Source organism: Periophthalmus magnuspinnatus, chromosome 23 (assembly GCF_009829125.3).
Source record: "Periophthalmus magnuspinnatus isolate fPerMag1 chromosome 23, fPerMag1.2.pri, whole genome shotgun sequence".
NCBI lineage: Eukaryota > Metazoa > Chordata > Actinopteri > Gobiiformes > Gobiidae > Periophthalmus > Periophthalmus magnuspinnatus.
The window spans coordinates 8,568,844-8,595,386 of NC_047148.1; the positions used below are offsets into that span (position 1 = coordinate 8,568,844).

The 26,543-nt window shown below is 37.9% G+C and overlaps 1 protein-coding gene across 1 annotated transcript in view; it reads right to left on the bottom strand.

Annotated features, from left to right (window-relative positions):
• LOC117391963 (copine-8) overlaps positions 1 to 15,611 on the bottom strand; it is a 117,025-nt gene extending 101,414 nt beyond the window's left edge. Inside the window, exon 1 of the mRNA XM_033989921.2 lies at positions 15,351 to 15,611. Coding sequence (XP_033845812.1) covers positions 15,351 to 15,448 — 98 coding nt within the window. The 5' untranslated portion in view covers positions 15,449 to 15,611. The remainder of the gene's footprint in view (positions 1 to 15,350) is intronic.
• Between the last annotated feature and the right edge of the window lie 10,932 nt (positions 15,612 to 26,543).

Here is a 26,543-nt window from a genome sequence, read left to right on the forward strand (position 1 = left end):
AGATACCTCATCATCATCGTCTCTCTAGGGCTGTGTAATTATCAAATTAATAATCATGATTTTAATATTACTCTATTCAATTACAAAAAAAATTGCAAAAAGTTCAACCTTCTGTTCAGACTCTGTGCACTTACTCTGACCTTCAAAACCTGGAGCACAGCCATGTTTCTAATCTACACAAAACATTACTTAAAAATATATTTGATACACGTTCATTTTAACAGTAATAAGTAATAAGCCAAATAATCGTGACTATAATTCTTTACTCATTGCCTCCATCGCCCTTGTCACTAGTTCTCAGATGTTAAGTGCTTTGAGTGCAATGGAATATTAAGTCAACCAATCACACTTGACTGAAAACTAAAGGAAACATACGCTAGGTAATCTATCTATGGCTTATTGTTCATTTAATACACATATAACATACTTATTTTTCAGTCTGCTGATGAGCAATGTGCAAAGGACTAAACATTGACATTACCATTGAATAAATAAAATAATGCTTCTAGCCATGGAAAAGAAAGAAGGCATGATATAATAAAATGTTCTGTCAGCCTGTGTAGGTTGTGGACATAAAACAAAACGCTCTTCACCTGACATGACAGATGGAGTCGACTATAACTGGACTTGAAAAACCATCCAAGAAATCATAAAATATTCAGTTACTAAACCCAAAAGGGCATTGCCTGCTTTTTTGGTCAAATGGCATTCATAATTACAACTTAATGTGTCTGCCATCTCGCCATCTTAATTCACAACAGCGGTGGAAAATGCTGATGAATCATGTTTATTAAAATATTACCATATTGTTGCATTGGAGGAGACTTTATTCATTTTTATTTGCTCCAATAAACCACTTGTCCAGAGTCATCAAGCATGCAGATATTAGACAAGTTGATTAAAGCCATAATATAACTGTTGCAAACACGTTTTTTTTTTTTTTAGAATGTAAATGTAGAGAACGCATCACTATTATAAAATGCTAATTCAACTTTGGTAATTGGTCACATTTTTATATAGTGCTTTCCACCTTCAAAGCACTCAAAGTGCTTTACATCAAGGACCCACTCACCCATTCACACACGCATTCATACACCAGTGTACACAGACACTTGGGGTGAGGTGGGTTAAGTGTCTTGCCCAAGGATACAATGACAGCATTCATCTGTGAGAGCTGGAATCGCACCGCTAACCCATGGGTCAGTGGATATAACCGCTCAACCAGTGATACTGAGAGGGGATTCGAACCGCCAAACTTCAGATCAGTGCGCTACAGCTCCAGATGAAATTTCCCTCTGTAATTTTGTTGACTGCTGTTCAGATCCTATATAAGCTCTTTGGACATTCTGCACACTATCAATTTATTACCAAACATTTGATATATTTTTAAATCCCTGGAAGTAGTCTACCATAGAAAAAAACACAATAATCCGCCTCATATTTCTACATTCTATTCTGTATAATGGCCCGCTATACAGGAATAAAATTAGCTGTCATCAGAAAGCTGTGCCAATGGCACTTTGAATATATTCCAATTAGATGTCCATTACTGGGAAAATTGCTTGTATGTCGCTACATACGCATCTTTACCTGGGGCATATTTTAGCTGCAGGGACATTGTGTTGCCAGAGCCCCTCTATAGCGTCTGTACTTGGATAGCTGAGTTTTCAGATTTATGGCGTTTTCTTCGACTTGGCAGCACTAGGCTTATTGTTAAGTGCTGCAGATGAATGTCTGGCATCCCACTATTCTGTAAGTGTGATCATTCAAGCTTAAGGAGCCAAGAGGTTTTTGGCTGTGCTGGTCTATTATTAACAAAGCCTTAGTGAACGTCTACACTTTCACATGGACATTTTTAGATTTTAGGAAACTGAAGAAACCAACTAATCAAAGTCTCAAATAGCACTGAAGGATTGTACAATACAACAGCTGGGCAAAAATCCACAGTATTTTGGGAAAATTTGCGGTTGAAAATATATAAAATGTGTGATGATATGGAACAGAAGGACATTTTATGTAGTCAATAAAAACAGCCCCCATACTTAAGTACAGTGGTCACTGCACCTTCACAAAGATTATCTATGTTCTGGTTATGGCCCCTTAAAGCTGGGGTACCATTTTTGTGTGTTCTGCATAAAGTATAATGTAAAAGCATCACTTTGTGACAAAACCAGACTGCAGCATGTTGTCTGCACCTAATAATAATGTATTTTATCAATCGCAAACCCAGAAATAAGAGCAGTAAGTAATTCTTACTTTTGCACTTTGGCAGCCTGCCCCTGTTTCACTTTGCTGTAAAAAAAAAAAAAGCTGTCCTAAAGCTGTGTATGCACCTAAATATTAATGCATGTGAATATGGACAATGTGCTAAAGGGTCTGTGAGAGCAAAGCCAAACCTGCACTTCAGTGGGAATATATATATGTGTGTGTTTGTGTGTGTGTGTGTATATATATATATATATATATATATATATATATATATATATATATATATATATATATATATATATATATATATATATATATATATATATATATATATATATATATATATATATATATGTATATGTTTGTATGTATATAAATATGTTTTCCAAAGGTTTGAAACGGTTTGTGCTTGATCTCTTGGCTCCAATATTGAAGTATGTATTTGCAGGTGAACAATCGAGAAAGCTTCTTTCATCAGCAAGACAAATTGTGAAGATTAACTAAAGCAAATCCCTGTAGACTCTTAAATCAGTGGACCTTCATACCTGTCGGGGGAGAATTAAACAGTTTAGGAACCAAGGCCATTCCACATAATATCTAGAACCCAAACTTGATGAATTGCTAATTCCATACAATATGCAATAATACAGAGATTCGTGGTTGGTTAAAGGGGGATGTCAGGCTATCACCCATAGGAGAAACATGTTCATTTGTATGGGCAGATTGTTCATTATTGAGCATTTGTTATCATTTGAAATGCCCTCACTGCTGCCCCCTCACCTCCCCAGAGCTCAAGCCATAATGGACATCTATTACACCCGCCCTTATTACTGCTGCATGTCTCCATGGCACTACTGTATGTAGCCCTTGACCTTTGAGCAGCATCTCGCTCTCTGCTCAGATCTTTATCAATCCATTTTCTCTGTGCTGGCTAACAGTGTGATGTATAGGCTTTACAGCAATTACCCTGGCACAGAAGAAGACAAGTGCATTTAGCCACAGTGTTGACTTATGTAGAGAGCACCCCGCAGTTCAGGAATAAGAGGCGCAAGAAGGTCGATAGTAATTTCCTCTGAGTGCATAAATCTTTACTGAAATGACTCAAAAAAGCATTACAGAGTACACTCACAAGTCAAAACACGGGGGAATAGTAGACAATGCTGACTGTAAGTGGCAGTTTCCTCAATATAGTTTTGTCGTGCTAATTGCATGTACCGAGGCGCCGCTGCCATCCCAAAATCATTGGTGCATCCCGCTGTGTCGAGCCTTGTGTAAACAGACAGAAAAGTTACTTGTGTCAATCCCAATCACTTTGTGCTTTTAGGTAGACATTGAACATTGCACAGCCAGACTCAGAGCAGTTTGTTTAAAGTAACAACATGGAGGCTTCAATATGTTAAACTCTCTCCAAAAGGTCATTGCGGTGTACACGACAAAGGTATGAAAACAAACAAACATATATACAATTGTGATGTCTCGTTTAACAATAATTTTAACATTAAATTTGATATTGCAACTAGGGCTAGACAATATGATGATAAAAATCAAATCTCATTCCTGTGACAATCTGCTATTTTTGGTCATATTGTTGAGTGATTCACTTCGCTCCAAAGCTGTGAATGACAGATGGATTTAACCAATCATAGTGAAGGGAGAACTTTGAAAAAAAGTCTTTATCTATTCAAGACAACTGAAAAAAATTAAAGTGTACATGAATCATAATAAAATCGAAATTCTGATCTGAAGTCTGTTTAAGCATTTCTTCCACAGGCCACGACAATGACAAGAGAATTTCAGGATGTTCAAAACTAAATCAATGGTGAAAAAAAACAAAAAAACAGTATAGGTCCTGTGACTTTTGAGGATTGATGCCTCTTATCTCCTTGAAAAAAGGCTTAACACAACAAACACTCCAAACAGACAGAAACAAGTCGGGAAATGTCTAATCCTTTCTGAGTCTCCAATTTTCAAAGGAAAGATAAGAAGGAATTAATTCATAATCATGGAAATAGCCAGGAGGATAAATAATGTTTGAAATGTCAAGCTACGCATTGGCATTAGCTTAACGGCTCAAACGCTGTCAGCATGATTGAAAAGGTGTTTATTTGTCCACGGTTTTGTATATTCAGTGTCGTTTTTCTTGTAAGTGTAGCTTTCAAGGTGAGACACATAAGGGGATAGGCTTGCTTTTACTTTACTATTTTACTCCTAATTTGATAATCCAATGAAGACAAGTTTAAAGTCAATTTGATATGTAGTTGAGAAAATATTGTATTCTAGGTTTAGGAATCTCACAGACTTATTAAATTTACTTATTTGGATCTGGGATAATGCACAAAAACATCTCACAAAATGAAAATATGTCATGTTAACCTGATAGAACCTGGACTAAAATGTGTAGCAGACCTGATTCAAGTTGTACACATTATCAATCTGGGATCGTGATTGAGAGGAAGCAGAAAGTTCCGACAAATAAACTTTTAAACCCAGTTGAAAGAAAAGCACACATCTTTCCTGCCCACAAATAGTCTATATCTCTGCTAATATGGGCCGAAGTAAATGTTTGTTTTGGTTTGTTTGGGAGCTTCAGGTTTGGCTTCTGCCCAAACCACAAGGCTCCTCTGTGATGGGCCCAACAGCGGGAGTCAGACGAGATGGATTATAATGAGTTCAACAAAATCCTTGCCCATATTAAAAATCCATATCTTTAGCTGCTACACTTGCAGCGTCTTAAAGAGGGGGTATTAAGCCATATTGATTTTTTGAGCTTTCTACGATGTTATTCATTTTTCCCCTCATCAGAAGCATGCTTGACGAGGTTTTAGAAGTCATCCATGCATGTTTCAGTAATTTAGCGATCTCTACCGCGCCCTATACGAACCCTCCTTATGGTTAGCTGTACGATTCCGTCCAATGCTCAGCCCACACGACAATCCTCCATAAATAAACAAAAGAATGATACAAAACTGTACACGACAAACCTGATGTGGAGGAGTTTCATTAGCAGGACGCATGCTGAATGTGTTGTGATAGCACTCTGAAGTGGGAGTGACTTAGCACTGAGAGCAAAGTATTGGCAGACGAAAGTGAAACTCATAAAACATGTTAATACGTCATTTCAGCTGGATATAGCATTTGCGAAACAATAAAAAGGTAACATGGTGATCTGAATATGCCATGTGTTAGCTGTGTGTTAGTAAAAGTAAAACACCCTCTCTTTAAGAACATTTTCTTCATAGGTCCTTGTCAAGGCACATGTGTTTCTCCTCAAAACAAAAGGATGAACTTTGCACTGCTGATAATGTTGATTGTCACGATTAGGGTAAAATCATTGTTGTTGAGTCGATATCACCTTTTTTTCCCCAGACCTCTTTGATTAAAGCTATATATGGTCGATCTTTTATCAGCACCTTAAGAGAACTACCTTGACCATAGAGGAGATTTATAGATGCACTTTGTTACTATGTCCACACACCAAATAGAGATAGTTACCCAGCATGATAGGTAGTGTAGTCTTGTGCACAATCCAGTCTAATGGGTTATTCACAGTCTATATTATACTATATTGAAGGCAGGCAGTTAGTATCGACAACAGTATCGCAACAGGATCAGTGGAAAGATATAGCTCTTTATTGCACTTCTGTAGTTACCCATGATAGTAAGGAAAAAAAACAACAACTTTAAATTCTGTTGCTCGTTTATAGACCGTTAACTGAATTGCTGCACAGCTCTGGTGCAGATAACTGTGTATTTTCACAGATTTGGCATAAGTCGGATGTTTTATATTTATATTTTTAAAAGACATTCATCAGACCAAAATTTGCTAAAATCATCACAGCCATCAAAATACACACTCTCCAAAAAATGATACGAATGATAGCTTCACAGATACCACTCTAGTACAACACCCTGACGATAAGGAGCGTTTCGGCAGAGATAAGAGTTATTGCATATGGCCTATTGCTTGTATTTACCGTAAGGACAAGGCAGACAGTTATAAAATCATATTTGTCATTAGCTTTCCCGTTAACAGGGTCAGACTTCAGCCAGGATTTTTGTCTGCCATCCTGCTTTATGGACAAGATATTTCAAAAAGAGATTGAGCTTCTCTCTTTTAACAATCTTGAAAAATATTATTATTATTTTTATATTTTTTTTATTAAAAGATTCACAGCCAATCCTCTGTCAGTAAATGCATGTGGTCTGAAGCAGAGTCCAGACTTTGAAGGAAGAAAGAGGAGACTAGACATTGTGTGTGAGTGCTAAAACAAGTAAAATAGACCAAATATTTCTCCAAACTTCTACAGAACACTGGAAGACACAAAGCTATCCCTCACAGCTCGCATCTGTCTATTACACCTGCAAGCAACAATGAAGGGTTTTGTCCTGTTGTTTGGTCATGGCTGCATTTACCTGAAACATGACACCACATGGATTCTAGGCTTAGATTATAGCCAAGAACTTTTTTTTTCTTATCAATTAACAGGACTCATAATAACATAGACTATTTGAAGTATAATGTAGTTACAGGTCCTATCTTTAACCTTGAAATCAATTTTAATGAGCAAATAAACCAACCATATAACTGTAAAAGACCCTTGAGGGATATTAAACTCTATAATGATTCTCTCTGTAGTATGTAAAGGGAATTATGACTGAAACTAAACCCTGCGGTTTATTTTATTTTATATCAATAGAAAGAAGAAAAACATTGCCAGGAGATATGGAAGCCACCAAACAAATCTTACAGTACATTACATACAGTAATTGGATTTAAAATAAAATCAAGAGCATCTAAATTGTTCAGTAGATGTTACTGTAGAAAAACAAAAACAACTCTACTGAGTGTGCCTGCCTCCCAAAGCAAATACCTGTGCATACTGATGAGGCTGCACATACTGTCAGCTGTGACAAAAAGAGAAGGCTCTCAGTGTATGTGTGTGAATGCATGTTTGTGTGTATGTGTGTGTCTGAGTCCACACCATACATAGCCTCTCTTTTTTGTCACTTTAGCCTTTTCCATCATATTCAGAAGAAAGCAGAACACTTCAGGCAAAACTGTTAACCCTAGGCCATTGTGCTTAGTAGCCTTTGCTGTTATGTGCCGAGGGAAACGCACAGAAATTTTGAAGTACAATATATTGCTGAAGAAAATATAAAGCCCAGAAAGTTCAATATTCATTAGTATAGTATATTGGAGGGGTTTTGGTGGGATAATGTTGGGGTTTTTTTCATAAATAAAAGTTGAGTTTTAGATCTTTTTCAAACAATATTAAATGAGTTAATATGATTGAAAACTACACTTATTGCCTCATTCCAGAAGTTGCCGTTTGTGCCACAATCATCTTTGCAGTTGTATTATTTTATATGGAGCTACAGATCTTGACACCAAAAAAAAAGACTACAGAGCCGTTTTAAAGCCTGTCAGAGAATCGGTGCATTGTTGACTTGTTGATGCATGCATAGAACATTCTACACAAACCAATCTACTTTATATGAGATTTTACCAGCAAAACTTTTCCCAATATCTCAATTGAAATGAATGGGATTCCCACTAACGGTAGCCAGAAGTACCACCACAAAGAAAGCGTGGTTTAGTGGCATTTGGAGGCAAAAATGGACAGGTCAATAAGCAAGTATTCAATTTTGGAAATCTATGGATCCGGAAAAGAAATCTGCCCAGGGCCCTCACAAATCTGTTAGACATTATTAAACCTGGAACTACTCCAAATGACTTCAGGGGGCTATTAGTTCTGGGGTAGATTGGAACAGATGCGGTCGCTGCCAGTCTGAGAATCAACACTGCAAAGAACTCATACTACATACACAGATGGGTAAAGTTTTTTGCTTGGGGACAATACAGTAAAATTAACTGGGGGGAAAAGGATTTCAAACTGACAAACATCCCATTACATATTATGATATATAGCCAAGCCACTGTTATCCCAAATTTGATGTCCTTAACTCAAATATAATCAAAATTTTGGCTTTTCTCTGCAAAATGAACAAATGCACCATCGTTTAATTTGTTTAAATGGGGGGTATTATGCAAAAACTATTTTTTCAGCTTTTTACGAAAGTAAAAGTCGAAGTTAAATCCGCCAACTGGACAAAATGTTGTAGGAGTGAAGACGTTTTGCTTCTCATCCAAGCTGCTTCTTCATTTCTGGTCAGATCACTGATGGACACTGCCTTATATCTAACTGAAGGGAGGGGCTACCTACACTGAAACTGTAAACAGCTTTTGTCTCCAGTTTCAGTCTTAATGGCCCCCATTTAACCTTTAATGGCCCTATGGGCTGACCCTATTGTTCTCTTTTGTTCTTTTTGGGCCATTAAAGGTTAAATGGGGGCCATTAAGACTGAAACTGGAGACAATAGCTATTTACAGTTTCAGTGTAGGTAGCCCCTCCCTTCAGTTAGATATAAGGCAGTGTCCACCAGCATTCTGACCAGAACTGAAGAAGTGGCTTGGATGAGCAGCGAAATGTCTTCACTCCTACAAAGTTTTGTCCAGTTCACAGATTTAACTTCAGCTTTTACTCTGGATCAGACCTGGACGACTGAGGGATTACACAAACAGCTTTTTAATTTATAACATTGTTTCCTCATCAAAAACATGTCTGAAAAGGTTTTAGCTGTCATCCATGCATGTTTCAGTATTTTAGCAATCTCTCTATCCCTATTCGACCTCTCCTTATGATTAGCTGTAAGATTCTGTGCAATGCTCAGCCCACAAGCCTATGCCATCCATGCTCCGACACGACAATTCTCCATAAATACACAAAAACATGACACAAAACTATACACAATAACTGGACAAACCAGATGCAATCTGCAGTAGCTAATTTGTGTGATGCATGTTAATTGTGTTGTGATAGTGCTCTGAAGGGGCTTAGCGTAGGGAGCAGAAGGAGGGAGCTCCAGAGTGTCAAAAATGAAAGTCAAACTTAAACATGTTAATAGCTTGTTTTTTGCGAAGATAGCATTTTCATAACAATAAGAGATAAATTGTGATCTAAAAACAGGCGTGGAATACAACATATACTACCTGTTAACTTTTTGGCTTTAGTCATATATTACAATGGCCAACAAAGCTACATACTCTATGTACAGTCTAAAAAAGTAGTGACGCAAACACCATTTTATTTTATTGAGTTTTTCTCTCACTACAGTTGAAATATATACACCTTCTCGCTAAGTTTGTGAACTCATACGTCAGAGATGCTTCCCCACGCACCTTATTTCCTTATATATAGTTGCTCGAGTGTAAAAACAGGTACAAGGTGGTGAGCTGTTTGGACCGCTCGAAGCTTATAATGGAATATTTGGACTGGGGGGCCTTTCAGAGAGGGGGCCGTAGGGAATAAGGCGTAGGCGGTACAGCCTTAGTGCATCTTGGTCATTTATTTTGTATGACGTCTCAGCATGAGAAATAGCTGTATAAATCTGTCTATTTCCTTGAAGGGCTTTTCACATGTATCTGTGCGTACATGTGTGAACACTAGAAGCATGTGTGCGGTGGTATAACAAAGTGGCCTTGCTGGAGGTGTATCGATTTAGTTCGACACCCCACATTCTTCATTGATTAGTCTGGATGGCATGTCTCTGGTGTCGCTGAGCTCAAGTCAAGAGCTTAAACTTCTTCTCCCATAGCCTCAGAGTATTACAAGAATTAGCAGGAGAGGCTTGGCAAAAGAATGTGTCAATATTTCTGTGGCACTTATGTCACCAGCAACTATGCAACAGTTACCCGAGAGAGAGCTTTTTGCACTGAGAGGATCTGCGCACCTCCACACATGAAGCAGGCGACAACCCTTTCAGTAAGTTAGTCACTGAATTAAAGAGATTTAGTGAGTAATATAAGATAGAAATTTTGCAAAATTACCTGTTGTATGCTTTTGCAAAAACAGGTGAAAACAGAAAAAAACAGAGGTGCATTCTTAGACAGAGAAAGCTATTTGCAACTATGAATGCTAAATCTTGTTTTTTGGAAGATTTATTATTTATTTTTTTCATATATATGCACACTAGGGATGGACAATATGCCAAGAATGTAGATCTAGGCAAGGCAAGGCATTGTGTACAAATTCGTACAGAAAGTAATTCAAAGTGCTTTACAGAATAAGAAATAAATTAAAATCACAATAAAACAAATCAAAACATTGATAAATAATCGCAAATAAAAATCAGAAAATTAACATTAAAAGAGAAGAGTGCAACATAAAACCTTTCAGTTGTATGCACAGCTAAACAGAACTGTTTTGAGCCTGGATTTAAACATTGTCAAAGTAGAGGCCTGTCTCACATCTTCAGGGAGACTGTTCCAGGTTTTAGCTGCATAAAACTGAAACGCTGATTCCCCATGTTTAGTCTTGACTCTGGGCACCAGCAGGAAGCTGGTCCCTGAAGTCCTCAGAGTGAGATGGTTCATATGGCAATGTACTTTGGACCTAGGCCATGGAGAGACTTGTACACAAGCAGAGCTGCTGTAATGTCTATGACATGTAATTTCTTCTCTGAGCTACAGGAGCCAGTGCAGAGACCTGAGCACAGGACTTATGAGCTCGTACTTCCTAGTTCTAGTCAGGACCCAGCAGTAGCGTACTGCAGCTGTCTTAACACCCATTTGGAGAGGCCAGCGAGCAAGCGGTTACAGTAGTCAAACCTACTGGAGACAAATGCATCAGTAAACCTTTGATTTTTGCTGCAGATGTTACTGATTTGATGTGGCTGTTAAAGTTCAAGTCTGAGTCCATTATTACTCCTAAATATCTTGCCTGATTTGAAGGTTTTAAAGAAAGAGAGATTGGAGTTGACTACTGACACATTTTCTTTGTTTCTGTGGGCCAAAGACTATGACTTCAGTGTTGTCTGAGTTTAGCTGGAGAATGTTGTTTTGCATCCACACAGTGATCTTTTGGGTGCAGTAGCATCCATTTGTTCTATAATCACCTTCTCCCAGTGAGACATAGATCTTAGTGTCATCTGCATAGTTCTAGTAAGACACATTATTGCTGCATATTAACAATGTAGACATTGAACAACAGGGGTCCCATGATTGACCCCTGTGGCACTCCACAGGTCAGGTACTCCATGTCTTCTAGATACGGCTGGATCCAGTGCTAGACATGCCCACCCAGTCCTCTAGCCTCAAAGACAGCACTCATATCTAGCAGGTTAAAAACTCCAGACTTTGCCTGGATAAGTCTTCAGGTGGATGTCATTTGTCACCTTGATAAGAGCAGTCTCAGTACTGTGGTGGGGTCTACAACCTGACTGCAAAACATCAAATGAGTTGTTCATTTGGAGAAAGTAAATAAGCTGTTGGTAAACAACTTTTTCAAGGATTTTGACTAAAAACTGCAGATTTGAGATCGGTCGGTAATTGTTTAGTATTGTGGTATCAAGACCGCTCTTCTTTAGGAGAGGCTTGATAAACCACAGTTCTCAAAGCTCTTGGGAATGTTCCAGATTGAAGTGACATGTTAAATATGCAGGCGAATGGTCGTAGCAAACTGTTGAGCACAGACTTTCCAAATCCCATGGGTAACAGACTGGTGATGATCTCTTGGACAGTTTTGTCAGTTACAGGTGCAAAGTGAGTCAGCTCTAAGTGTCAAGGTGGCTGCAGGGGTGTTATTTGTGTTCTGCAATTGATGGCATTTTTAATGCCCTGAACCTTGTCATTAAAGCATACTGCAAACTCATTGCACTTAGATGTGGAAATTACTTCTAACGGCAGTGGTCTAAAGTCTTTATCATAATGGCTGAAGTAAATCACTGACTAAAGCCATCTGCTTCTTCTGAAGAGTTCATACATCACTGTGATTTGTTAAATGCACATGTCAGTCACAGTGATGGTGGCTGACCAATAAGAGAAATGGATGTGTGTAAGTTTGTTTGAGCTTAGATTTACATTAGACAGAAATGCTACAAATCAACATATCATCTGGGGCTCATTACCAAATCTCCCTGTCATATCACTCATTTTGAAAGAACATACACATATCAAAGCAGTGCTATTCCCATGGTAAAAACTATGTGTCCCCATCTGAACTATATAGAGATTACTGTTGTACATTGATCTACAAAATCCACAAGTCATCTCAATACCCTAGTCATATTTTTTTTCAACTAAAAATGCACAATAGCTCTAAAAAGTTTGGTAAACTCTATAGGCCATAATATAATTTGGTCTATAGGCATATATTGGCATTGCATTGCAATCAGCCACTCACACTAACAGGGTTCCTCAGCAGGACTGAATGCAGAGATTCCAAACAAACCAGTTTTTCAGACACATATCCAGCCATGTCATGATGACAATTTTTGAACTGATATATATTGCTTAAGAAGATATAAATGATAAACAATAATACTGAAACAAATTTATGTCACTGACACAAAACCCAAGAGCAGATTTATAAAATAAAAACTGCAAAGAAAAAGTAAGCACGATAAATATTGACCCCCAAAATATATTGTTTAATCTTTCATCTGTTGAAGTCAATATAGTAATTACCATGACAGGCCTACACAAAACCTATTTTCATGAATATTTTCATGAATATACAACACTGTCCAGCACCTCCCTGAGCGCATATATATATATATATATATATATATATATATATATATATATATATATATATATATATATATATATATATATATATATATATATAAAGCCATAAATAAAATGCATAATAAACCAAATTCCTATCTTGCAGTGTAATGTTTGTGCACTGTATTTTCCTATTGCCTCTGCATCTTTAAACCTATTATTGAGCTATTGTCAAGATTCAACAGCACTAAACTGTTGTGGCATAAGGGCTTTCATTCATTGGTCCTTGGAGCCGGTGTGTCTTTGGTGGTATTTCTCACCACCCCACTCACACTCAGGGAGAAAACGCTAAAACAGTAGTCTCCATGGAGATGGGCGTGAGTTGCCCATTATGTCCATTCAAAATAACACAAAACAAATGGTATAAGTCTCAACTGGAGAGGGCCAGGCAGTAACCATGGAGTGTGAGGTGGGAGAGGACAACGGCATGAGTCAGACAGAATGTAATAACATGCATTGGCCATTATGTTCAGGGTAAACAAGGGAAGACATCTAAGCAAGTGCTTAAAAAAATGATATGCGCAAGGTACCACACTCAAACCATACTGCCATATAACACCAGAAGCCCAAAATATACTACAACTACTTTTCTTTAGTAGTTTGTCCCAACAATATTTTCATTCCTCCGTTGGTTATCATGTTTATGTCTCTATTTTGTCACACCCTTAAGAAGATTTTTTCCCTTGAAAGCACAGTATCTAATTTTTACCATCTTAAACACATAACAAACAAAAGTAGTTCTTTATAAACGGTTTGCCATGGTCCAAAGTTACTTCACCTATGCATTCCGAGCATCATAATTATTCAACGCGATGAGTTTATAAGTGCTTTTCACAATTTTCAGAGGCTAGAATGGAGTTTTGCCGTCACTGTAACTCAAATAACAACTAGTGTGATAACTGCACTCTTCCTGAATGTCTGACAATTAAGTGCTTATAATTAGATGTAGACAGTACAAAGCAAACTTATTTTCACCTCAAACGCTGGTTGTACAATATATCTAAACTGAGACAAGACAAATTTTGTTCAAACAGGCTACATGGAAAAAAACTGGTACAGGTCCTTTAATAAACAGCCACCTGGTCTATTGTGTAGTAGTGGTTTGCCTTTAATGTTTATACTTTTACTTTATTTAATCATGACTTAAGTGTGATACAAACGCCAGTGGTAAATGATTCACTGATGGCACTACTTCCTAGAAATGACAATCATGAGAATGGAATGTCAATGTCAAACACTCCCGTAGTGGCCTGCATCTTATTTTGTCTCATGCATATTTTCACATTATATTATTACAACATATAATGGACTTATTCATATGTTATAAATGTTTGTTTGTTTGTTTTTTACATGTGTGATAAGCTTGAGTAAGTTTTTAATACTTAAACATAGCCATGTGTTCAAAATTCTAGTTCCATTCACAGCAAATTGCAGTCATCCACATGCCCCAAAAACAAAGACCACCAGCACAGGAGTGTATTATTGGAATACAAGGCAAGTCTATAGGTCAATATCCAATGAATCGTACTCTATTATCTGTTCACTGTCAGTAAATCCGATAAAGCGTTATTCAAAATGTCTTTTCATGTTTCAGCACATGAGTGACAGCACAGTGAGGTATGACCTATTTGAAACAATGCAGGTGACACATTTAGAGATTCTCAAAAGACGTCTTCTCAAAACACAAGGCAGAGAATTAAAATCACATATAAAAGCTGGCAATATGAGCAGAACACATTGACGTTATTTTGCACAGGATATACCCGTCCCCAAATGGCAGAGAAAGCCCCTATTCAAACGGCTTAAGTACACACCAGGACCTTCCCCTCGCTCTGCCTGTCAGCTCTTATCACATCACACCGCGCGCACACAAGCGTCAACATGTTCATCCTTTTCATAGTGCAATGCTCAGTTCGTTTTTGTAACAGAAAATCCAACTCATTCGAACAATTTATGGCCCCACGCACGCAAAACACAATTTGTTCACGTGCAAGCTTAATCTCCACATGTGCGCAAATGCAATATTGACAAGTTTACATGTCATTGCCAAAACATGATGAGTCTGTGTTGCAGCTACGACACAAGACACAAGTTTTCAGGGCGAGTTCGAATCTAACTTCACCTGACGTAAATACCGACAGTAGGCAGTGCGCAACTTATCGAATACCAAAGTTTTCACGTGCAAAATAGACTACTGTTTGACTAAAACTGTGGCAACAACAAAAAATGAACTATGTCTAGACAGCGGAGCCAACATAACGCAACAGTGTTCTTTTTGAATAGAAAATTTGCCTACATTCTTGTGCGTAAAAGCTTAAAATGGTACGGTTGGCATTTCTACTCTTGGCACACCCTACTTAATAACAACCTGAATAAGCAATAGGCTGGAATGCACCTGGGAGTAAACAGACTACAAGACAAAAGTTTGGACATACTTAAAGCACATTATAGCCAGATCTACTTCTCCTCGCGCAGCTCTCAAACAAAACTAGGTTAAACAGAGGCATTCCCTTACCTGCAGGACACCGTGATTTCAACTTTGGTGGCGGGGATAGAAGCGTTGAGCGGGTCGAAGTCGCCTATCGACGCCATGCTTAGAAAACTGTTGTTCATCCTGTCAAAAGTGTGTGTTTTTCCTGTTTCCCTCGGCGTATTGGTCCGGCCCCCGTATCTAGCGACGGAAGAAGGAAAAGCGTAGCGTTGCCCGTGCGCATATGTGGAGCAAAGGTGCAAAGTGAGCGCGCGGCAGGCAGGCGGAGGGTTGGATGTGATATCACCGCTCTTTCTCTCCGCGTGCGCTTCTCTCTCCCTCTCCCTCTCTTTCTCTCTTTGGCGTTATTCCTCGTCTTTTCAGTCCCCTTGTGTTTCCTCTCCTTTTCTATACACGCCTTTTCTCCCATATCCTTCCCTTGCCCAATTCATAACGCCTCAGCTGACTTCTCTCCAAGGCTAATTCGTCAGATTCACTATTTCCTGCAATACAAATAAGGACAATACAATCATGGTTTTATGCAGAAATTTACACAGAAGATGTCAATAAATGTCCTTGGCACATGAGTTACATTTAAAGGTGCACTGTGTAACTTTTCTGGTGGAGATCAGCCACCTGCTTCTCTTCATGGACATGTCATGTTTTGACTGGAATATTACACAGAACGGTTTAAAAGTAATCATAATGGAGACGAGCACGTGATGCCATTAGGTCAAGTTACAGGTCGGGTCTATGGAGAGGCGGTCCTGCTCACAATAAGAATGCATGTTTATCAAAGTTTTTCAAGGTTTTAAAAACTGCAATTTATTGAATGCAAGTTTTCCACCATTCCGTGGAACATTTGGCAAAGCAATAACATCCCCATGAGACTAGCAGGTAGTGGACCATCCACAAAAAAGTGACATAGTGCAACTTTAAAATAACTTTATATGAATTGTTCCCATTACAATGCATTTTTTGGTTTAATTTGGCTGATCACATCGTACCCTCTTTATTTCTAACTGCACGTTTGGTAATTTATTGCATCCTTTTGTTTCTTTCTCGTGTCCTCTGTCCAGAGTTGTGCGGTTTGTCCTTACCCTTCGGCTGTGATAAATTTGGAAAGAGAGTGAACCTGAAAATCCCTCTACTCAGTGATAACTAGCTTCCATTATCTAAAAGGTGGCATTGGTCATAAAATGGAGCAGCACAAGATCACCACCCCAAGTGCTCTATGTAACCTTTGTGGTTGGGGGTCCGCACCTGCTTGTCTCCATGGAGATGTCATTGTTTTGCCTGGGATGCACCACTGTATGGCATTCAGCTTGCATTTATTGAAACCCTATAACCTGTTGACCTATAACTGGACCTGGTGATGTAATCCTCTTGTTTCCATGGAAATAGATACGGTACATTAATGCAATACTGTAGAACATTAAGAGGTAATAGAAGAAGTAGTACCATCTTTCTAAAGACAAGCATGTATGTGATCAGAAAAGCTACATATACTGCACCTTAAAATCATTTTTGTATACAAACAGGACTTAAAAGATTACATTCTCCAGAAGAAAATAAAAATAAAAAAAAACTTGTAGGAGGGGTTTAGGTCAAATATTTGCTTTGGGCATGGACTGACCCACCTCCCCCAACTCTTAGTAACAACTTTGGCACTATAAACTCCAGGTGTGAGAAATGGTGGGCTTTGGCACTGTGACTGTGAAAAAAAAAAAAAAACATATCAAAGTGACTCGTTCTGACCTTAAGCTTTCGGACCCCCGTGGCTGCAACACATTTTCCACAAACAGCAACCTGAGTGGACTGCATTATGCTGCTTCAACAGACATTTATAGCCCCAAAATAGGATGAAAAAAACTGTACAGTGCTTTTATGTGTTGTTCCCATGTCCCTGTGCACTACTGTTCAGTGAGGATAAGCATCTGCGTTTAATTAAAAAGAGGACTTCGATGCTGCAGGAGAATATGAGGACAAAGAGATGAATGTGAAAGGGTTGAACAGAAGGCATTGTGTGGAGAAATAAGCATGTTTCTCACAGTAGGATATAATACAAGAGCTACCTGGGTTGGACAATGTAGTGTAAATGTAGTGATCAGATCAGAATAAATAATGAGATTTATATGACAGTGGCCGACAGTGAGACGTCATATCAATATTGTTGTATGTTATTAACAGGATCATGCCAAGGGACAATTTGTCATGAAACTCCTCAGCTGTATCCAAACACAGTCCAAACAACTCTATTTCATTGATTTATTGGCCATATTTTTCTGTAATTAATAAATAAGATAAGATAAGAGAGAATGTTTATTTGTCCGACAGTTGGGAAACTCGATTGTTGCAGCACGCAGTTCAACAGCTGGAGAATAGAAATTTACTATCAAAAATAAAGATTTATAAATATTAAAAATAGACTTAAATCTAACACAACACTGTGCAAAGAGTAAAAATTAAGGCTACAGCATTTTATTGTCCAATAAGTGACTATGACAATGGTTATTTACATTACAACATATGGGAAGAACACATTTCTTAGTATTATTCAATAAATAATATTATTATCACATCATTTGACCACGAACCATATTAGAGCCTAAACCAATACTGGACCTGACCATGAGGGTAGAAAGGTTGCACAAGGGGGGGTGGTCTTCCACTAATGAGGGTTGTCTAGAGGCACATGCAAGGAAGGGAATAACCAACACAGCATTATGTCTGTTTTCATTTACACAACTAAAACTTTACTATGCGTTTCCTAACTGACCTTTATGTCTCAAAATATCTTGCAGCCATGGTAACTTGCTTGTTTTTATGATACTAAAATGTCAAACACGATACTAAGGAAATGACTTAATGCACAATACTGATTTTGACACACTGGATTGTAATTTTCAGCACAAAATAATAGTTCTTTCTTTATAGTATGTCCATGATAAGGTGGGTATAAGGAGGTATTTTAATTTTATGTTAGAGTGCCTCACAACTCTTGTTATTATTATTATTATTATTATTATTATTATTATTATTATTATTATTATTATTATTATTATTATTATTATTATTTATTTTATTTTATTTTATTTTATTTTTATTTTTTTATACTTTTCTTGTTACCACATGGTCAAGTTCACTCTAAAAAATCTAATGTTAATGTGACTTTTTGTTCAAATCAATATCTAGTTTAAATTCTAGGTTTAGTGTTGGTTTGCATCTGATTTTCTATACTTTTGACACCTTCTCAGTATCTGCCTGTTGGCTTATGGTACAGTACAAGCATTATGTTTAGCTGGCCACTTCATGAGATCCTAACATGACGCATCTCTGTATTACTAAGTGTGTTTGCAGCTCCAATGCCCGGCTAAATATAACCCAAGACTTAGCTAACACACACAAAACACAAATGCCTTTACCACCATCCCACGCTGACACATTGTGGCATGGGGGGACTGGCCACTACACCACTTCTGGACCAATAAAACGCCTTCATTCTGGTCACATTGTTAAGGCAGAGCAATGAGATCATAAATGTCAGCAAATGAAGAGGAATTATCATGAAGACAGTCTAGAAGTGAGTAAACATCTCATCACATAGGCAGCACTGGGTTAAAATGGCACCATAAACCAAAGTAGAAACAACCCAGGTCTGTGCTAATAGTCATTAATCATAATCCATTGCCCGGAGGCCAACGTGAATAAAACATGAGGCCATTTGTCACGGTTAAATTGCTGGATAATTACTACAGCTGTACTCAACTGATGGATATCTGCAGCCATTCAGTGAAAGTTATGGAATAAATACAATCAAGGAATCTAAGTGTTTTTGTTTTGTTTATTTTTTCATATACTTGTGGTTTAGCTGAGGTAAGACACACCTACTTTAATGATTTCACACCACAATGGAGATATAAAGCAATGTTATGTGTGAGCGTTAACAGTGTAAACTAACAATTACCTCACTATTTGCACAACAGTCAGTAAGATCAGCTCCTTAACCATGACTGCTTTTGAGAAAATTGTGTTTATATTTTGTGCAACGGTGATACGAGTTTTAACAAGTAAAGTGATGCATTTTTAGAAACAAATTAACTACTTCTATTTTATAAAGTCTGTTGATGCTACAAGAGGTTAAATCATCTCAAACTTTTTCAAACTTTTTAAACCACAAAGATAGAAACGTAGCTTTCTCATCAGGTCATACTGGGTGAGTCAAAAAGTTTACATTACTTTTTAAGTCCTGTTAAATATTTACTATATTCTGAATCAGAATATCTATAATATGATGATCTGAGTAATTGCTTTTCACAGGCTATAATCAACAAACAAGATGATTGTGTTGGAGCAGTACAGACATCAAATTTACATTGAAAAATAATTTAATAACACAAAGGAGTAACTGTAACATCCATGATTAAATTAGAACAAATTAGCCACTGTGTTGGCACTTAAAATTTAGATTTGTTGCAATTAGCATAAATTAAAGGCTGAAATTTTAATCTATCCATCTATTGTACTCGGTGAACTGAAGTGCAAGGCTCTTAACAATTATCACTTCTATTATAACTATTGTCCAGAGTGCACGGCTCCCAGCCATTAAATCTCATTAAAGACCATGTTCCACGACTCTGACCACATAGTGCACAATAGCGCCCCCTGTGTCACATGTGTTACACTGCAGAGGGACCAGAACAATAGTCTTAATTGTGTGCCTGCTTCTGTCACTGCATCTCTCAATGTGCACCCGTCCATGATCGTGTTCTTATATTCATCCCTCTAAATGCAGCTAGAGAAAGCATACAATACTCTGCCATATCAGTATGAGCACTCACAGGTGAAGAATGTGGGTGGCATAAATTAAGAAACAATGAAGTTGTGAGGTGTCAGATCACAGGTTCAAAGTGTGCCAAGCTTCCTACAAAACAAGCAGAACATAGGTTTAGTCTTGCCTGTGATTCAGAATACACACTTCTTCAATACTTTACTGTGACTGACAGGTGGATTAGCCAATGAGGGACACACATGGTCCGTCTGTATCAAAACAAATATGGCTGCAAGGAAGGGAAAAAATATCACAGGGGATTGAAAAACTTTGTTGATTTCTGCAGAATCAATGAGCGAAGCACTAAATTCTGTTAATATGAAGTGAGAGAAGAATGAGCTGCTTCGTTTCATATGTGTCACTGAAAAAAAATAAACTAATTGCAAGAAGTAACAGAGGGCATAAGAACCAGACTGATACCCCTCTATATAAAAAAACAGAGAAAGTTTAGTCCTGAGCTTGTTTAGTTTTAGTTCAGGCCTCGTACAAGCTTTGATTTGATGTGCAAGTGTGAAGGCAACAAATTTATTTTTTAAAACCCTGGATGGTTTAAGGGGAAAAATGCCAGAATAGCATCACCAGTTTAATATGTTCTGTAAATCAAATGTTTTAAAAGAACACTGTAGCCCAGAGGCAGTACAGCCAAAACCCATTATAAAGTATGATGCTGGTCTTCACTGGACGTGTGAGCAGTTATAGCATTAAACCTTCACAGCTTCTCATGGTGGTCATATGTCCAAGGAAACAACCGATAGAAAAATAAATGTCTTGCCTTTTGAGATTTAAATGACTGAGAAAATAATGATATGTGAAAATGCCATAGATATTCTGAAGTAGAGCAAATACACATGATTTTCTGCTGCTATTAACTTTCCAATTTGCCCAGATAAGTGGCAAAACGTGACAACCCGCCATATTCCCATATGATCCTCTTTCATACCATTTCAGAATGACCCTCAACAGTAAGGCGCGTTCTAATTTGCTTTTAGCAGCTTGTAAAATGCTCTTCTCCTCTCAGTCAGTTTATGTGGATAATTGCGGCGCTGAGAGGGGACTGGGTGATGTCTGTAGCCGCATTATCAGAGCGCGCCACGGCCTCACGGCTCATCAGCTCTTCTCCGATCGCTGTGGTGGTTCTGGTATTTTTAGATGGAGGATTCATTCAGTGGTTGAATATTGACCCTGTCTTCTCCAGGGCCTCATTGGCTCCCAGATAAAGGTCTCTAACAATCAACACTTGCTATCTCTTCAACTTTTTGTTTCTTTTCAACAGGGCACACTATTAAGAGGTGTCTTTTCTGTAACTTTGAATAACAACAATGCACCTTGTAAATGTCCATAATTCAGTGTCAGACGTGTGATTACAAGGTGGGGTATTACTCATTAACCAAAAGTTAAACCAAATACTTACCCTGGAGATAATAAACCTAAAGCTGCCGTTCTTTGAGCCTCTCCGAGCATCTTATCTTCCATGATTTTTGGGGAGAACATTACATAGAGACTGAATTTCCTTAACCAAACTTTGATCTGTTTTGTATTTTAAACCATTTTAAGCCACGTTGTTGTACACTGAAGAATTTATTTCAAGGTGTGTCCGTACAAAGTGATAAATACCCGTCCACAAATGGATGAGAGGTGATAGATGAAGTGTTTCGCTCAAGGACATGACAACAATTCGCAATGCCATATGCTGTTGACTATTAAACTGTGCTGCTTAAAAACATAATGGTTCATTACTTTGACATTATACGACGTGTTACTCCATGTTTTCTTTATTGTTTACTCCCAAAGGTGCTATAAATGCTTTATATTGACTGTGCCTGCTCAGGTTTATACAGCAGCTGAATCTAAGTCACCAGGATATTACATAGGCCCCATACAACATAATTAAAAGCATTCGTCCCTGATATCTTTTATGCTTGGTGATTTGTGTTTGTTTTGACAGAATAGGTCCACAGAGGCAAAATGAGACGCTGCAATAAGTTACAAGCTTCATTGCATTAAAGTTGCAGGAGATTTCTTTAATGGGGAAACAGCCTTCGAAACATTTTGAGTGAAGTTACGTGATAAACAAAGAAAAGAAACCAGTCAGTCAAATCCTGCACATCCCTTTACGTTTGAATGATAATATTTTAAGACCAATTTATTCCTATCAAATACACTGAGATTGAGTGACCACTGTTAAGCTGCTCCACCATTATATAAACATGTTCCCATTATATACATAGACGTCATTTAAATGCAAATCAGATCAGACTCGCGAATGCATGTGTGTGTAAGGTCTAGAGCTTCCTGACATTTTTGTTCATTTGCAAGTTATGATCCACACATAGTCATTATACTTAGCATACTGAACATAGCACCAAGAAACATGCTATAAGCTAATTATAAACTAAAATGTGAATCAGGCATGTGTGGGGTCCCATCTATGAAATAATAACCTTTAAAAATGTTAAGTTTTAAGTGAAGAAATACAACAATCCGGAAAAGTCTTACTCGCTATGAAGGTGAATCATGAGGTAAAAGTGAAACTATACAACAGGAACCTGTTTTTGTTGAAGACAACGTCAATTGATTCCTGAAGAAACCTGATTCTACGGGCTGCTGGGAAGATGAGACGATTCCTGTAAACCTCTTGGAAAGCGAAAGAGCTAAAAATACACGTTCAAATTCTTATGAACAAGACGAAAGTGAATAAATATTAGGTGTTTCCGTTATTATACTGTGGAGTCATTATGACAAAGGGTGTTGGAATTTATTCACTTTGCATTTTAGAGTCAGAGTTATAAAACAAAATCTAAATGTTTTATATGGGCAAACTATGCTCCAAGTAACACACAAAAACATTGCGACAGCCCTAAACATAAAAAGTCTATGAAAAAAAAAAAGTACCATACGTCGCACAAGTTTAAAAAAGCTGACAAAATTACAAAGCACATGATTAAATAAATGCTAAAATTTCAAAGTTGATTTTGTTATTAAGAAAATGCTTGCTACTACACCAATTTCAATAGGTTCTTATTATTTTTATACAATGTTGTGTAATTGTAAGCACAAAAGAATAGCTTATTATTATTATTATTATTCATATTGAGGTCTTCTAAAATCTTAACATAAGACCATTGCAAAACTATTCTAGAAAAGTCCTTTTTTTTTCCTATTTATGTAATTGTTCCAGATACCTGTACAAACAAGTTCTGAAACTAGTTCTAGTATCAATTCGTATCTGGCTGTTCCTTTTTTTTTTTTTTTTTTTTGACTTCCCTAAATTTAAACTGTGACTTAACTTATTTTATGACCTTATCAAGCAGTGAAACACTAAGTCCAGTAATAACGGCTGCAGAAGTTCTCTCCTGCAACTTCTTGTGTGGGTGTATTATATCACATGACAGCTCCATATAATAATAAAAATCAGACGCATGCAGGCGTTGGGAGTGAGTCAGTTCTCTGTTCTCTGGAGGTAAATTAGCGCTGGCTGCCGCTCAACATTAAATATTGATCTTTCCATCTCTGCTCACATCCATTTGGGTCTTCAGGGTGAGCTCCTACTCTGGTTCAACTAATTCTGACTCAATAAGGACACTGTATCAGAAGCCGGGGTTATTTCAGCCTGGATTGAGTCAGACACAGACAAATTAATCCAGAAAAGTAAATTCATGAATACAGTTTTGACAATGGAACCCCAGCAGGGATGATAAGATGTGTGGTATATGGGACATGTATGTTGCCTAAGAACCAACACTGATGATGGAGAAGAAACTTGTACTTTGTTGGCGTAATTGTTTCTATATTTGGAAAATCAAGTCAAAATTAGATGTCAAATATAAATAAATGCAGAAAAAACTAATAAAATAGAATTACTCTATTTGACCTTGGGATATAGTTCAATCTTTATTTAAACTGTACAGTATTTGATGTTGACAATTCTACCAGTGGAACAGATTACACTTCTGTTGGGGAGTCCACCAATTGCTTGCTTAGTGCATTAAAAATTGAGAATTTATGTAACTGCAGGTGTTTTTCCATCCATAGATTTTCTTTTGCTTATCTGGGGCCTGGTGTTCCCAGGCCAGCTGAGAGATATAGTCCCTCCAGTGTGTCCTGGGTCTTCCCCGGAGCCTCCTCCCGGTGGAACATGCACAAAACACCTGCCCAGGGAGGTATTCCGGAACAGATGCCTGAGCCACCTCAGCTGGCTCCTCTCGACACGGAGGAGCGGCAGGTCTACTCTGAGCTCCTCTCGTGTGACTGAGCTGCTCACCCTATCTCTAATGAAGCACTCAGCTAACCTGCGGAGGAAACTCATTTCAAACACTTGCATCCGTTATCTTGTACTTTCATTATCCAAAGCTCATGATTATAGGTGAGGGAAGGAACTTAGTTTAACCGGTAAATCAAGAGCTTTGCCTTTTGACTCAGCTCCTTCTTTACCACAACAGTCCGATACAATGACAGCATCACTGCAGATGCTGCACCGATCCAACCGTCAATCTCACTGTACATCCTTCCCTCACTCGTGAACAAGACCCCGAGATGCTTGAACTCCTCCACTAGAGGCAGAGACTCTCCGCCTATCTGCAGAGAGCAAGTCACCTTTTTCCAGTAAAGAACCATGGCCTGGGATTTGAATCAAATGCAGAGAATAAATTTCACTATAAGGACAATAAAGTGAACCTTAACCATAATTCACCTTCTATGAACAATTTTGTGTTGTGTGGACATTAACAATAACAGTTGTGTATTTTAGAATGTATATTATTATAATTTATGTGAGGTATCTATGTGAGATTAAAAAGCCTGAGACTCAACATTAGCTTTTTCTAATGCAATTACCACCCCCAATGTGGATGCTGATAAATTAAAAAAAGGATCTAAATTGTTTTCCAATAAGCGCCTGGACATTTGAGTCCATGATATATGAGGTTTTTAATGGGCAATAGGTCGCATTAATGGGATTGTGCTTTAACATTCACTACCTTGGTCTGGATCTATCTTAGTCGCTCATAATGCATCTCTAATTGCGAGACACACATCCTATAATTATCACTCAGTTCATCACGGTGCTAAAATAACAGATACTAATATCAAGCCTCTTGTTGAAAAGGATAGCATAAACCTAACTGAACATATTAAATGACTCAATCAATAAATAAATATATATTTCTACACAATTTAATAGACTGAGGCAACAGAGGAGAACAGTACTCTACAAATGACATATTCATACACACTTTTTCCTAATGAAATGTTGTGATCTCTATGTGCTCATTAGAACATTCACATTACCGGAACAACTCTGATACAGCTCTATCCAGTGCTGCTGCAGTAATAGCCTAGTAGTAGAAGTTATAGTAGAAAAAGTGGTTTCTGGTTATCCAAAGATTTGATCTGTAGATAAATCGAAGTGGTAGAAACAACATAATCTATTAACAGCATCCTTTAAACCAACCAATTGGCAAGTTCAACCCTGTAATGACTGTCAGACATGATAATTTGTGTCCTCTACAGTGTTCCCTATATTCGAGTCAGCGTATTGTAACAACCAATCTGCTCCATAATAATAATAACAAGATGGAAGAACATGTTTAGTGACTCAGTCCAACGGGGTGAACAGTTGGCTGCTGTTGGTGGCCAAACCATTGATGGGATTGTCATGCTCCTGGAGCTCACCAAGAGGCGCCAGTGAGTCAGAGTGCCATAGCCGCAGCAGTCCAGTCCAGTCTGAGTGTCCAGAAGCTGACTGTTAACATAATACAGCTACAGTCAGAGGGTAGAAGAGGTGAGGAAGACACCTGTGCACCTTTCTGGATTCATGAAACATTACACATTTAGCCTTCAACAAAAAACATAAGAGCCAGAAAAGACTGTGGAGTAGAAATACTGCGTTTAATGTGTATAGAGCTTCATTCACTCAACACATAAGCTACTATACTCCACAGCTGCCCTGGAACAGACTCACAGAAGCCAGGCTGACAATCTCTGCCATCAGGAAACAGGAATCACCTGGAATTAAATAAATGAAAGATAAATGAGACAAGCAGATCCCACAGAGCACCTTTAATGACGTCTCTGCATCTAAAAACAATGATAACACTAGTATTCGCTGTTTTGTCTTGATAAAAATTTCCCTTGGATCCAGTAAGCACAATGTCTTTGCTCTTTCCTGGTTATCGCCCTTAACAGGTCCCATATGTCCTGTAAGCTTCCCCTCTGATGCATTTGTTTCTCTAGTTTTTATCTAACCAGGTTTAAATGTTTCATATAAATACCCACAGTTTGGCATTCTCACAGAGGCACTGCATGTGGACAGCGTTGGTAGCAGCAGCAGCAGCAGCGTACAGGAAGGTGCCAGATGGATTCAGGGAGGTTACGTTGATTTGGCACTTTCCCAGTGCGATGGAAAAGCT